This window comes from Pterocles gutturalis, unplaced genomic scaffold (assembly GCF_000699245.1).
Source record: "Pterocles gutturalis isolate BGI_N339 unplaced genomic scaffold, ASM69924v1 scaffold5981, whole genome shotgun sequence".
Classification (NCBI taxonomy): domain Eukaryota; kingdom Metazoa; phylum Chordata; class Aves; order Pterocliformes; family Pteroclidae; genus Pterocles; species Pterocles gutturalis.
In genome coordinates this window covers 1-14867 of record NW_010097621.1, presented here as the reverse complement: position 1 = coordinate 14867, position 14867 = coordinate 1, and the positions used below count along the sequence as shown (strand labels likewise).

At 49.8% G+C, this 14867-nt stretch overlaps 1 protein-coding gene across 1 annotated transcript; it reads right to left on the bottom strand.

The window, feature by feature from the left end:
- Window positions 1-917: 917 nt before the first annotated feature.
- On the bottom strand, window positions 918-4904 carry GIP (gastric inhibitory polypeptide; the record flags this gene model as incomplete). Its single annotated transcript, XM_010079580.1, has 4 exons — window positions 4834-4904; window positions 3634-3780; window positions 3154-3285; window positions 918-1010 (listed from the first exon to the last, which is right to left on the bottom strand). Coding segments are annotated over exons 1-4 (443 nt in total), but the record flags the coding sequence as incomplete, so codon positions are not given.
- Window positions 4905-14867: the final 9963 nt, after the last annotated feature.

Here is a 14867-nt window from a genome sequence, read left to right as displayed (position 1 = left end):
TCCTGTTGTCCTGCACTTCACCCACTTTCCTTTGGTTCCTGTAGGAAACGAGGCGTAAGCTGTTGCCTACTCTCCCCTCCAGGCCCCTCTGATACCTTGCAAATCCATCCTGATAGCAAGATGTGGATCTAATTGTAAGTATCTACAAGTTTTGAGAAAAATCAGCGGCTGGTTAGAGGAGAGAGATGCAAATCGGTGTTTATCCGCAGGCAAGGCTGTGCTAGGAGCTCAACAGTTGTCTGTTTTCTCTGGCCTCACATTGTCTCACCCTGGCTGCGTGGAATTGTCTGCAGCACAGAGCTGCCTCTTATTTCCAACCTACATTTATTCATGGACAGTTCATCCCTTGTTGTTCTTGTGCCAGCTTTTGCCATTAGCATGAACAGCTCTTTTCTCTTTTTTTTTTTTTAATAGATGGTGACTTGGTCTCTCTCAGCCTTCGTTTTCCTCAGCTAAGCCTAGGATGGGCTCGCCATTCCCTTGAGCCTCCTCGGGACCCTCCCCTGCACCTTTTGCATCCCAGTTTCTTGTGTTTCTCTGGGAATGCCTTTCATAGCCGTGTACAATACCCAGGAAAAGTGTTTCCTGTGAGTGGCCTGATGAACACCTCCTTTTCTCATGAAAAAGAGGAAAAGGATTTACTAACCTCCCTTCTCTAGACAGTAATTTTTTGAAATTTGTTTTCCCCCGGCTCTTTCTTGTATCAGTGGTCTGAAGGTGCTTTTGCAGAACCAAACTCTGGGCAGAACTCTCCAGCCAAACCCAGCTGAGCTGTGCCGTGTAAGCACTCGGAGGTTATCTAAAGGAATCCTAAATTCATTCATTGGGCACTGCAGCAAGAACCTTCGGGGACAAGGGCTGGGAAAGGATCTGTAGGGACACTGGTGACACCAGGAATAGGTAGAACAGCCACTCACATTGGTCTGCAGAGATCGGTCGACATCAGCCATGTCAGAAACTCCTGGTTCAGAACATCCTTCAAACCCTCTGAACCTTCTGGGGAAGCAGAACTGCAAGAAATGAGCCACACCGTGAAGACAGAGGAGAGGCAACAGCCCAGACGAAGCGTGTGACAGCCTCGTGTCCCAGTCCCCTCCAGTTCCCAGGGACATTTGCTTTTCCTGGTCTTCGAATACCTTTGACTCAGCTAAACCCACAAACAGCTTTAGCTCCTTTTTGACGTGCTGAGCTCCTTGCCTACAACAGCCCCTTGATCTCGGCATGTGAGCACGTCTGTAAGGGTCGGGGGACGAGGAGGGACAGTCCCTCGCACCCCACCTCCCCTGAGAGCCAGCAGGCATCCCGACACAGGCACAGCGTGGGTGCAGCAGCAGCTACGCTCCCGACTCGCAAAGGCAAGGCTTTGCTTCCAAAAAGGACTTTCCCCTGCGACTCGCATTTTTTATTTGCAATTAAGGAGATTAAGGGAGACACTAGAAAACAATTATTTTTTTTTTAAATGAAGCTGATCAAATGGATTAATCTCCAGCATCAGAGGTTTTTCTCCCTCCCACCTCCCTTCCCCCAGGACAGGTTAGACAAACATCTGTCAGGAACGCTTTGGGGCACGTTGATCCTGCCTCGGAGCAGAGGTCAGGCTCAATGACCTCCCGAGATCCCTCAAAGCCCTCAGTTCTTTGATTTTGTATTTTCAGTACGACTAGCGGTTCTCGGTGTCTGATTTTCTCAGTGCTCGGCCCAAGACACCCCTGTGAACCAGAACTCTGCTCGTTTCCCCCACCCCAGGTCATCCCTTGCTCCCCGCTTTCTAACGTGCTTCTCATGCAAAGGCTGGAAAAAACCAGCCAACGCCCCCAGATTGTTCTTCTGGGTGACTATCTCATGACTCCCTGTAGTTAGAAATTCCATTTTTTTGCTGGAAGACACTAGGATTGTGCCTGAAGGATGTGGGCTGTGTGCGGTAAGTGCTTTTTTTCCTTCTTGCCACCATTTTAGGACTGAACAGCAGCAACCTGTTAGGTTTTGTAAAATCCCTTTCGTGTTCAAGACAGGAAATTTATCCCTCGTTCATTTGTTGGTGGCTTTTTTTTTTATAGAAAGTGCCCGAGAACAGATTTTTCTTTGGACTCTAATTAGCTGTTGGAACATTTGTGACATACGCTGAGCTTGGGGAAGGTGAACCCGGCTATTGACAGGCTGTGGATGTGCTGACACAGCACAAAGCCACCGCGCCGCGATGCTCCAGCGATGCACCAGCGCGCGCTCGGCCAGATGGCTGGGGAAGGACGGCACAGGCTGCGGCGACACCGCGCTCCAGAGGGGCTGGGGGACCTTCCCCAGAGGTGCCTGTTCCGAACCAGCTCGTATCGCCAGCATTACCGTGATCGTGATGATTTTAAGATCTTAAAAAAAAATATTTTTGCTTTACTGGGGACATTCAGATGAGAAACAAACTGGGAAATTCCTCCTGGGTCAGGCAGGCATCCCTCCTGCAGGGTTTCACGGTTAGATGCCGGGCTTTGCTTGATACGAGCTTGTAGCAATGAGACAAGGAAAGAACTGTTTAAAAAAAAAAACCAAAAAACCCAAAAAACAAAACAAAACCCCAAAAAACCAAACCAAAAGCCCAAAACAAACAAACAAAAAAACCCCAAAACCAAACTGGTCAACATGCGAAGAGTGTGAACGAGTGGGATTTTATTTTTCCCCTCCTTTGGGAAATTTCATCTCAGTTTTCGCTGGGGAGTTTCCTTCCGAGAGGGCTGTGTTTGGATTAGGTCAAAGCGCTTCGTTTTGCCTCCTCTGTTCCGGAGGGGTTGGGGTGTTAGAGGGACGGATGCGTTTCAGCTCTGTCAAAGCTTTGACCTTATCGAAGCGATGGGGTGTGGTGAGGCTGTGCTGACATTTGCAAAACAAACAAACAAAAAAAGACCCCAATCATCTGGATTTTTGAAATTTGGATTTTGTGAGAAATTTCAAAATGAGAGAGCCTTTTTTTTTTTTTTTTTTGGCTTTGCGCTTTCTCATGAGACAGAATTGCAAAATGTGAAATCTTTTGAAATTCAAATCCTCTTGTTTTCCTACATGAAACCTTTACCATAGATTCCTGCCCCAAAGCATTCCTTCAAAAATTAAAACACTTGGGGAACCGCATCCCTCCCTGCCACCAGATTGTCTGTTCTCCCGTCTCACCTCTGACTTTTCTTGGTTTTCAGAAGCCAGCTGAAGAAGTCTTTGGCTTCTTGGGTGCCCAGGTCCAAACTTTGGCCGTTCACAGCTGGTATTTGGGGCTCAGCTTCCCTCCTGTACGGCTCGATGATGTTGCTGGGAAGGCGAAATGGGAAGATCTCAGCCCCAGAAGCCACAAGAGGGTGCCAAGATGCTGCTTTTCCACAAACCCCAGCTCCCTCCCACTCCATCCACCAGCAGCCAAAGAAGAAGGCGGTCTCGGCCAGGGAAAGGGATGGCTGTGCTGGGTGCCGACAGACCAGAAAGATTTCTAGGACTTAGAAAAAGAAAATTAAAAAAAAAAAAAAAACACCCAACTCCCTAGAGAATCACAGCTGCAATCCAAGAAAAATATCCGCGGCTCGACATTCTTCTGTAGCCATCGGTTGGCTGACGACAGCTGTGAGTTTGGATCGTAGGAGCACTGGAACTCTACACACTTACTCGCTTTTCTTCTCCCGTCTGGCGAGCAACCACTCCACAAAGTTCTTTTTCAGCATGGTGTCCATCGTGCGGCTGTAGTCACTCGCCAGGGTGGCCTCCGAGTAGCGTCGTTGCACTGGTCTGGCACTGGGAGCCCTTGGACTCACCCTGGGGTGAGAGCACAGAGACGGGGTGAGCTCCGCGGGCACGTGCGATGCCGAGTTTTGGGATTACACGTGGTGGCCCAGGCGGTCCCTGCAGTCAGCAAGGTTTTGTGGCCACTTTCCGTCTCTCTTGGGCCAGGTGGCTATGGGACCGTGAGGAGGTGGCCAGAGAAGGGGCTCGCGTGATGCTCATCCCTTTTGCTGGCTGATAAAGCGATTGCAGCTCGGGTTTGGGAGCTCGGGAGGAGGCGAGCTCGGGATATTTGCTGCCAGTCTGGAGCCAGCGTGCTTCTTCCCTGCCGCAGCCCGATTCACGGGGACTTGGACTCTGAGCTGAGGCACCGAGTGCGCTCAGGCTCCTTCCTCCAGGGAGCTGCACCCCCAGGGCCAGGGAAACCTTCTCCCGTGTCCTCGAGAGGCTCAGGGGTGGGTGACAGGGGACACGGGCTCACCTGGAGCCTGACTGTGGACAGTTGGTGGCCACCCTTAGGTGGCCAAGGATTTCAAGCAAAGGATTTCAGGACTGATCCTTTTATAGTGCTCTGAGCTGGGACTGCAACAGCTCCCATGGCTCTCTTAAGGGTTCTTTGGGATATTCTCAGTTGGAAATTTTGTAGCAGGAGTCAGGGAAAGCGAGGGAAAATCTTTATTGTATACCTGCTTTATGTAACTGCTCGTATTTTTAGAAGCTTCCGAAGCCTGGGTGCCTGCTAGCCTCAGTCATGTGAGATGGTGATTACATCTCGCTCCTAGTCCTCAGCCAACCTCCTGCTCTTCCTGATTGACTTCCAGCTCGTTCCTCCTCACCCAGAGCCATGAAGTTTGCAGGGAAAACTTGGGAGTTCCTGGCTCTGGCTCAAAGGCTCAGGGCTTTCGTTTGATGCCTCTCTTATCACTTGCTCATCTCTCTACCCTTGGCTATCTCTATTATCTGAGATCTACCCCGGGACCCATGTTCTCACCTACTTAGCAAGATGCCAATGGAAGGAGTCCATTTGCCCCCAGTAGGGAACTGGCAAAGGCTCAAAATACACCATGAGCTTTCCAAAACACTTACCCCGAGACGTTCTCTTCCATCAAAACAAAGCCCAGAGACGCGAGGAGCAGCGAGAGAACTTTGAACGACATCATTTTCTGGGCTGATTTCTCCGTTCGGAAGCAGAGGGCAATCCGGATGCCCAGCCCCTGTAACACATGGGACAGAAAAATGCCAGGACAGCGAACCCAGAGGGATGTGCGGTGATCGGGCACGTGCCTGCGCTTGTAAATGTGTTTCTTCAGCCCTTGTGCTTGGAGCAGCCTTCTCCATCCCACAAAGCCCTCTTCTGCCCTGCCCCGTTAAATGACGCTTTCAATGCCAACGCTCCTTCCCACCGCGGCGTCTTTGACTGTTGGGTCCCTTCTACTTTTATTGTAACCATCAAATTCATTGTGGATCGCGCGTTCCCGGAGGCAAGGGCTTTGTCTCGCCCCGTGTTTACAAGCTGACCCTGTGGGTTCCTCATTGTGCTTTAAGGGTCGATTCAACCTCGAGTGTGCGAACGGGGACGTCGGGTAGCTCGGGCGATTCGGTAGCAACGGCATCCTGCTTCTCCCGCACCGCGGCTCCGCGGGATTTCAGGAGCCTGATCTCATTTCTGGGAGATTTTCTGGCAGGATGGATAATGCCTTATGGAGGGACCGGGGCCAGAGTTGGCAAATATCAGTTATGAAAAATATCCCGTGGACAGAGTGACAGGATCGGGTTCCAAGATTTATTAGTTTCAAGCTGTTTCCAGTCCTCACGTCCACAGTTCGGCTCAGCAGCCCTCGGATATTTGAGCTCTTTTAATTACTATTCCAGCCCTGCTAACTCTGTACAAAAATGGTTTTGATCGTGGCTCACGGATCTGTTTTGTTGTCCCTCACCTCACCCTTTGTTATATTTCTGGAAAGCGTGTTGCAACGGAGAACTGCTGTTAGCGGGAATAATCGAGGAACAGAAAGCAAAGGTCTAGCTCAGGGCTCAAGTAACCCATCCATCCTTCAAAAAAAATTTAATACATTAATAGAACTTTGCTCCTCTGAGTAGTTATTATAACAGCTCAATTATTGCTTTGGAGAGAGCGAGAATTTGCAAGTTTGGGTGTTGTTTGGAACTGTGACATTTTTTGTTTCTGGAAAGCTGTGACTCTTTTACAAATGTTTTCAGCCCTTCGGATTAAATGAGAAAAATACGAGATGTGTTCCATTATCTCAGATACATCCCGTTCTGAGGGATGATCTGAAAAGCAAAGGTGTCATATTCCAAATCCTGATAAAATCCCTAAAATGCTTAAAGCTAAAGCAATAAAAGACAAATAGCTCCAGAGTGTTAACGGCGGAAACAAATCCCGTTACACCAAAAGCCGAGGAACGTTTTCCAGGAGAACAGAAGTGTCATGGTTAAATAACGGAGGTTTTCCCTCTTATTTGCTTTTCGTTTCCTATATTGGTGATAGAACTGCGGGAGCGATGAGGGATCTGAAAATAGCAAAATTGGGCAAGAACGCTGTTCTGCTTCGGGTAATTCTTGACGATGCTGGGAGAGGAACGGCGCTGTCGCCTGGGTTTTAAGAAAGGCCAGTTCTCCTCCTCTGCAGAATTTACCCCAACAGGGAGGCAAAGCCGTGCACCTTTTCAGATAAAAACGATTTTTGAACGAATACAAGCCCCCTTTGCCTGTGTGCCACTGGGCAGGAGCAGCTGAGCTCTGCCAGCCCCATCTGGCACGGTTTGGTGACACCCGCGCTCTGGACCCTGCGGCTGGGCTCCCGCACGACAGGAGGAGACGCCGGCGGGATCGTTGCACCAGGAAGGTCCTCCAGCCCCCTGTGCAATGCCCTCTGCTTGGGAAGAAGCACCATCCCTTTTTATTCATAGCTGGGAGGTCCCAAAAAGCAGCTAAGAATTATTTTCTCCTAAACCAACTAAGAATTATTTTCTCCTAAAGCAACTAAGAATTATTTTTTCCTAAGCAACTAAGAAGGATTTTCTCCCCATTCCCCTGCGCAGCACCTATCCAACGGTGCAGACCCCAGCCTGATGTTTGTGATTTACTGAATCCTGCTCTGGGATCATGCTCTGTCCCTTTCCAACCCAACACCTGCATCCAGAGGTCTTTCCCACCAAAGCTATGGAGAAAACCGACAGATTTGTGTCACTTTGGGAAAAACTCAGCCAAAGGTATGAGTTATTCTTGCTCTGCTATAGCTCCTGCCCGACACTCGCGATCCCACTGTTATCTTAAGGGAAAAAAAAAAAAAGTTTAGAAAAAGGGATTGACATAGAGCTTCTTACCTTCCTGCTGCTCTGAAGCTGCCCGGAGGGTTCAGCCCGTCCTGGTGCTCGGAGGGGACCCTGCGGAGCTTTTATACCCGGCGGCTGTGCGGGACCAAACCCACTGCCGTGAGGTAAACAGGAAATCAAGCACCTCCTCAAAGCAATTCAAACCCACTTAGAGCTGCTTCATTAGGTCTATTGACCCACGGAGCAGGAAAATAACCTTTTAAAATATGTTTACATTAATGGCAATTAAACATTACGGTATCACCAAATCGAGAATGGAGGTGGATTGGGGGCATAGCACATATGGCATCGCTCTAAACCTTCATTCCACCCTAAAAACTTCCTTAATTTCCTTTTTTTTTTTTTTTTTTTTTTTTTTTTGACAAGTGCAAGTGCTGCCTTAGAGAGCTCCAACCTACTCCTTTTTCTCTTTCTTCCAGGAAGAATAATTTTGCTACAATCAAGAGCTCACATCATTGTTATTTTTCTCAGCATCAAGTCTCAGCATCCCAGCTGTGGTCCACAACCCCTCGTGCAAACCCCAAATACTGAAAACAACATTTATCCCCCAAAATGTGTGCTCTAAGAGGAGAAAACTTGGGATGGAGAGCAGCAGGCAGGAAACCAGTAGGAAACAGTAAGCGCTGGTTAACGAGGTGGGGGGTGACACAGCAGCAGCCCACGGGGTGAGGGATGGCAGTGGGGTCAGCCCGGAGCTCAGCACCCCTTTGGGCTGGTGCTGTCCTGAGTGAGCGATGGGGGGGGTTCCCTGGGGCTCTGCAGCTGCTGGGGACACGGGTCGGTGAGGCCAGCGCCTCGCTCTGCCCTCGCACAGCTGGATCCAGGAGAGCAGATGTTCTGCAGATGTTCGTGGTGCCAGCAGAGTGCAGGGGGAAAATCCCCTTCCCACCAGCTCTGCTGTGGCTGTGCCTGGCAAAATATTCTCCCCAGTAAGATATTCTCCCCGGTAAGATGTTCTCCCTGGTAAGATGTTCTCCCCAGTAAGACATTCTCCCCAGTAAGCCATTCTCCCCAGTAAGATGTTCTCCCCAGTAAGATGTTCTCCCCAGTAAGACATTCTCCTCAGTAAGATGTTCTCCCCAGTGAGACGTTCTCCCCAGTGAGACGTTCTCCCCAGTGAGACGTTCTCCCCAGTAAGATATTCTCCCCAGTAAGACGTTCTCCCCAGTAAGACGTTCTCCCCAGTAAGATATTCTCCCCAGTAAGATGTTCTCCCCAGTGCCTGACCTGCCCTGGCTCTCTCTGGGAGAACTGGACCCACCACATTTGAAGGTGTAAATCCCGTTCGGGAACTGCTGCCAGCTGTGAACCTGCCGCTGCGGGATCCCCATCACACCCAGCTCCAGCCCGCTGCAGGAGCAGAGCAGGATTCTGGCTGCGGCACAAGCCCAGCTCTGCCCGCGGCGTTACCCAAGGGCAGCAGCGCCCGTGGCTGTGCTGCCAGAGCCCCGTCCTGTCCCGGTTCCCCTGAGCTTTTGCAGGAGGTTATCCAAGTCCCAGCCTCCCACACAGATCTTCCAGCCTTCTTTATTTTTTTTTTAATTTTTTTTTTTTTTTTGAGTTCAGCAGCGCTGCTGGGAGCAGTAACCTGGCTGGAGGAGGGGTGCGTGGACGTGTGCGTATCCTCCCAGCTTTGTGCTGGCTCAGCAACACCCGGGATTTGTGTGGGAAAGAAGTGGGATTGCTGGAAGCAGCCCTCAGTGGAGTTGCAGCAACAATGACAAAACCCGAGCGTCGGTGGTTTTGGTGCAGGAGAGGGTTTCGCTCTGCTGGCACCGTGCCCCCAGCGCATCCTCTCCCGAACCTGCAGAAACCCAGCGTGATGTTGTCCGTGTCGCTATGTAAACGCTATCCACTTTGGGGTTCTTTTCTTAAAAAAGTGGGTTTTTATCTGAGAAGTGCTGCTGGGACAGAGGGTCGGGCTGGTTCCAAGCCCTACCTGCATCCCTGCTCCAGGAGGCTGCAAAACACGGAACGAGCCACCTCCAGCCTCCCCCGGCGCTGGCGAGCTCTCGCTGCTCCCAACTTACCCAACCCCCTGGCACAACCAGCAGCCCGGCAAGAAGTGTTGCATCTCTGTTGCATTTAGATAAAGGCTCAGAAGGACATCGTTAGGGTAGATTAAGAGTCCAGGGCTATTAGGGAGTAATTACTACTTTCACAGGAACTACTTAACCCAGGGCTCAGTCCTTTCGCCAGCAGCTAAAGGTCTCCAAAAGCTTTTCGCCCATGCGGGAGCGCCGTGCCTGCTGTAATAAACGATGTTCTAGAATAGTTACAAGTAACCAATTTACAGCCCTAGCGCAGTTGCTAATCAATAAAATGAAATAGTTTATCCCGGTGTCTCGATTGTATGTATCCTGGGTACTTCCCTCCCAGCCAACTCCGATATCTTGTTTCTCCAAAGTGCAACCTATTTGTTTTCCTTCTCATTAAGTGCCTTTGTAGGATATAAAGTTAATAGAGTGAAATAAATATCCAGCAACACTCGATGTTGACCCAGGGGTTCACAGTTACGATTATTTCAGGGCATCTGCTCCTGGGGTGGTTCGGACAGCAGCATCGCTCTAAAATTTCTTACAATCTTCTTTCTAAAAAAAAAAAAAAGAAAAAAAAAGAAAAAAAAAAGAAAAAAAAGAGCAAATATGCAGAAGTTATTTCCAAGGACAGGTGGGCACTCTCTGCATTTCACTCTGTGTGATATCCACCGATCGATCCCTGGAATGCGGAACCGTCGCTGTCCCGTCCAGGTCTGGGATGTGCCGACGGACGGGCGAAGCGCTGGCGCGGGGAAGGGCCACGTGCCCACAGCTGCGTTTTTCCAGGGGAGGCTGATTGTCGATGCAAACCCCAACCTTGCTCTTCTCCAGCCTCAGCCCCTCGCAGTGTCACTCCCCTTGGACCTTTACCTGCGTCCTGCTGCCTCCTCTGCCCGACACGAGGCATTTCGCGAGCTTCAGCGGGGTCCCACCTGGGGACAGGGGACATTTAGCTTGGGGTTCACCCAGCTGTGACATTTGTCTCTCTGAAAATCAAACGGGAGAGCTGGGGCTGCCCTGCTGCATCCACGGTGCGCGACCTCGGCTCTTCTCCTCAGCAGAGCTGCCCAGAGGAGCTGGTGTTTCGGGAATTTGGGAATGTGCTGGGAAGATCACAGCTGCGGTACCGAAACGGTCCTTCTGCTCCGCTCCGAGACACCGCAACATCTCCAGGGCAGCTGTGGTTACAAAGCATTTCCAGTATTGGGTGTCCCTGTAATCATGGAAAATAGGGCTGGGGGTGACCTTACGAGGTCATCTGTCCCCTGCCCCGCTCCCGGGCAGCCTCAGCTCCGCTTACATCCCTCTGAAAGGACCAGTCTGAGCCGTTCCCAAAAGTTTTCAGAAATGGGAATGCTGCAAACATCCCAGAAATTTTTTAGTGTTTAGCTCCAACATCTCACCTCCGATGGCACAATTCCCTCCTCTCTCCTGTTCCCACGGATGCGGTGAGTGAGATTTTCCCTCCGGAGCAGCGCTCTCCGGTCGCTGTTTTGTGTGGCACCGCCCCGGGCACCTCTGTTCTGCCAGATTTCAGGTGTCACACGTCCCAGGTGACATTCCTGTTCCTTTTTGTGTGCGAGCGTTGGGCTGATCCGAGATTCCCAAACTGTGATGGACCAGTGTCAGCATTTGCGCTGCTCCGCAAATCCCAGGGAGAGAGGAAGGAGGGATTTTTAAGTTTTTTCCCTGAAATCCCAGGTTTTGGAGGATCTTTCCAACTCCAGCCCTGACTCAGGACCGATTCTGTTCTGCACTCAGCTGTGCTGCCGCCAAAGGCACGGAGGCTCCCAGCTTTTCTGGGAGCTCATTTCTCCCCCTAAATTACCACCGACATCTCGCAGAGGAGGTAACTCTGAATAGTCCCACTCATCCTTTTATACCTTCGCAGAGCACAAGTCCTAAATTTGAGCTTTTTTTCCCCAAACCCTGACCACACAGCTCGTGTCCGGCTTTCGGGCTCCCTGGGGTCCCGCTCGCCATCCGGCACCTTCAGCATCTCCCGCAGCAACGGCTGCTCGGGAGGGGAAGCCCCACACCCCATCCCGGGTGCCAGGACTCCACCAAACTTCCCAAAATGTGGCGAAAGCAGCTTCAGCTCCAGCGGAAGGTCTGTCTGGCTCCTCGTCCCATCCCTGTGCTGAGCCCTGCCCAGCGTCCCCACGGGGCTGGGGACACGAGGGACCCTGGGGGGGGGTGTTCACGGGGTGCGACGATCATCGCTTCGTCCTCTCCTCTGGGTTCAGACCTGCCTCCCCGCTGCTGCTCGCGGGGATGGAACAGGTTTTTTCAGAATGGCAAAATACCAGATATGTTTTTAAAAGCCAGTTCTCCCTTTTTTAACTGCAAACAGACCCTCGGGCCCTTTAGGGCTCCAGCGCTTGTTCCTGAGGAGTTCAGCTCACTGGGGGGTGGCTGTCTCGGAGCCTTCCTGGTCGCCAGTGGGGGGAAAAAAAAAACCAAAACCTAAACACAAACGACTGAAAATGGGAATTAAAACATGGAAAGGATGGACTTCTTGTTGCGTGCTCTGCTTGTTTCTTTTTTTTTTTCTTAAATTCTTGTTGCTCTCCCCAGGAGCAGGGATCTATGGATCCCGCAGCAAAAAGCTCAACGACAGCACCTGTAACATCTGCAGGGAAGAAAGAAATCTCCGAACCACCGAGCTGCGCATCAAAATCCTCCAACTGCAACTTTTCCCTCTGTGTAGGGAGCAAGGGGATCGCTGCTTCCAGAGGCTGCAGAGATGATCCGGACTTGCTCCGGCATTAAACCCCCCCACCCCGTGCTTCACCCTGTGAGCGCTTTACCTGGCGGCGGTGAAATCTTAACGGGGAAAACCATCCGGCATCCCCCCTCCCAGCCGAGCTAGAGCCAGAACCCACCAGCTGGAGAGATTAGAGCGGCGGAGCTGCAGGAAAGGCAAGGAAATAATCAGTCCCGCTAAATCCCAACTATGTACCAGCAGGATGAGAAACTAGACAAGCCCGGTCCACGGCAAGGCGCCTGCCCAAGTGGCTGGGTCAGTAACGTGGAATTATTTCCATCTCGTGCCCCTCGCTGCTCTCCTAACATCACCTTTGCGGCAGCCCAGCGGCGCGGGTACGGGTCAAGGTTTGGATTGGGAAATGACCTCTAGTTTTTAAAGTGACCCACAACAGAAAATGTTGCTGGGAAGCCTCCCACCTCCCGGGATCCACTTGTTTTGGGTAGAAAGAATTAGGGGGGAAAAAAAAAAAAAAAGAAAGAAAGCAACGGTATGAGTGGCTGAGCCTCTCGGTGCCTCCTGCTCTGGGGAGTTTAAAAAGTGGAGGGAGGAAAAGCTGGGAGTGCTGGAGAGCCTGCTGGTCTTTGGGGGGTTTAAACGGTGACTCGAAATTATAGGGCCCCCAAATTTTGTACTCGTGGAGCGTAAATCTGATAGAAATGCATTTATTTCAAGCTGGAGGAAATCTGATCCAAATACCGACGGTTACTGCGAGGAAAATGTTTCATCTCTGCTTTGTAAGTGCTGCAAATGTTTGGAGGGGGGTTCAAAAGAGCGGCTCCTACTTGAAGTAAGGTCAGGGGGAGTTCAGCAACGGCAGGATTCATCCCCCACGAGGCTTTCTCAGCGACGTGAGTTTAGTTTGTCGTTGTACCAAGGGCAGAAGGTTCCCCCACCGCTCCAGCCACCCGCAGGAGAAATGGCTCCTCCAGCCCCGTCCAGCTGCTCGCGGCGGATTTTGAGGATGAAAAACTCAACGGACAGGTTCGAAAGGTCTGCTATGAAGAAGCGGTGGAATATTCATTTGGGGGAAAATTGGAAATTAAAGGGACAATCCGAGCGACCACATCTCAGGGCTCATTCTGCTCAGCCTTTTCCTTTCCTCGCAGGTCGAGTTCATCACTTCCCCAAAGAAAAGGACAGAAACACCCCCAAACCCAACCCTTTCCATCGTGGGGGACCAACAAAGAAAAATTTTTTTGTTTGGTGGAAATTTGAACATTTCTCTGTGTGTTCCCAAACCTCAACGGAGAAGACAGGTTGTTGCTCCAGGAGACCTGGGGAGCTCACCCAGCCCCATCCCAGCACGGAGCTGAGCACCCCGCTCCGGTGGGAGCCCCCAAACTGGGCAGCAGCGGATGGGGAGGAGAAGCAAACAGTTGTTTGGATGTGTTTTGTTTTGTTTTGTTTTTTTGTTGTTGGGTTTGTTTCCACCAGACTCCAACTTTTTAGTACCAGAACTAAAATTTTTTTTTCAGGCTGGGAGTTGATTTTGAAGCCTGAGTTTATTGCAAAATTTTCTTTGGGTTTAGCTGAAGCACTATTTGGGGACCAGGCAGATCCTCCAGCGAGCTGCAGGTTTCACCATCTCCATCTTCAGCACCAACCCCCCCCCCAGGCTCGGGGAGCAGAGGAGCATCGCCCACCGCCCAGCCCCTTCCTGGGGCGGGGATGGGGAGCAGACCCCAGCTCCAGCAAAACCTCCCCTGGATGCCAGGAGGGTGCTTCAACGCCCAGGGAACCCGGGGACTGTTCATCATTGACTTCAAACCTTAATTTTGTTTTCAAGCAAAATGTTCATTTCATGGCAGGTTTGATTCTTAACAAATTTATCCCCAGGAGCTTTCATCAACTGGATCTTCTGAGATAGGAGCGGCTTTTTTCCAGTCCTGAATATTTTCCACGTAATAAAAAGTGAACCAAAGCTGGTCCAAACTGGGATTCCACTTAACTAAAAGGAAATATTTCCCACTGGAACCCTCACTTGTCTTATTCTGTTGAATTCTCACCTACGTTTGAAGGACAGGCTTGCTCCATACCCAGATTGTTTCTGCTAGTTGAGATTTGGTTGAAACAGATTGTATGAAAACAAAATTCTGATTTTTTTTTTCCTTTATGACCTGTGTGTTTTACTGAAAACTTTCAGCCCATATTGATTAGATAGAAATTAACACATCTTTTCAAACTTTTGAAAATGAAGATTTTTTTTTCAAAAGTTTCTGGGTGCGTCTTTGATGTTGTCCAAATTAAATACTAGTGATATCACCAGAGATTAAAAAAAAAAAACCCACAAAAAAAATTTATTTAACAAAAGATTCAACCAATAACTGCAGAAAAATAACAGAATATGATCTGTTCTTGTTTACTGCTAATCAGCCACAAAAAAAAAAATTATATTTTAGATATTTTCTGTCTCAGATTAACAACACCACTTCAGCAGGCTGCAGTAATTCCACCCTTTCGTAGGAAAGCCCCATTTCAGCTGCATTATTTACCCCCCAGCTTCACCCTTCTTCCTTCAGAAATTTCCCCAAACTCCTAAGTGGCAACAATAATTATTAGAACTTGTAAATAAATTGTAAAAACTCATTAAGACCATTCCTGCCTGATTGAAAAAAAATTTAAATCTTGAAAAAAAAAAAAAAAACCCCAAATTTTGCCCAAATCAGATTTTACGTCTAAAACCAGAAGCAGCTTGAGGTTGATGCGAGAGTGGGGCAGCAACATTTGAAAATATTTGTAAACTCACGCACAGAGAGAAAAAAAAATAAAATCAACTCCTCAGAATGGTTTTTAAAACTACAACCCAATTATAAGATTTTTTTTGGGGGGGGTAGGAAAAAGGCCAGAGAGGCTTTCCCAAGTGCAAACTGTTGCTGCAGCAATGCCCCAGGATTTTTGTTGCAGTTGCTGGTAACATTTAAACCAGCCAGGGGGGAACAGTTTCCCTTTTTTTTT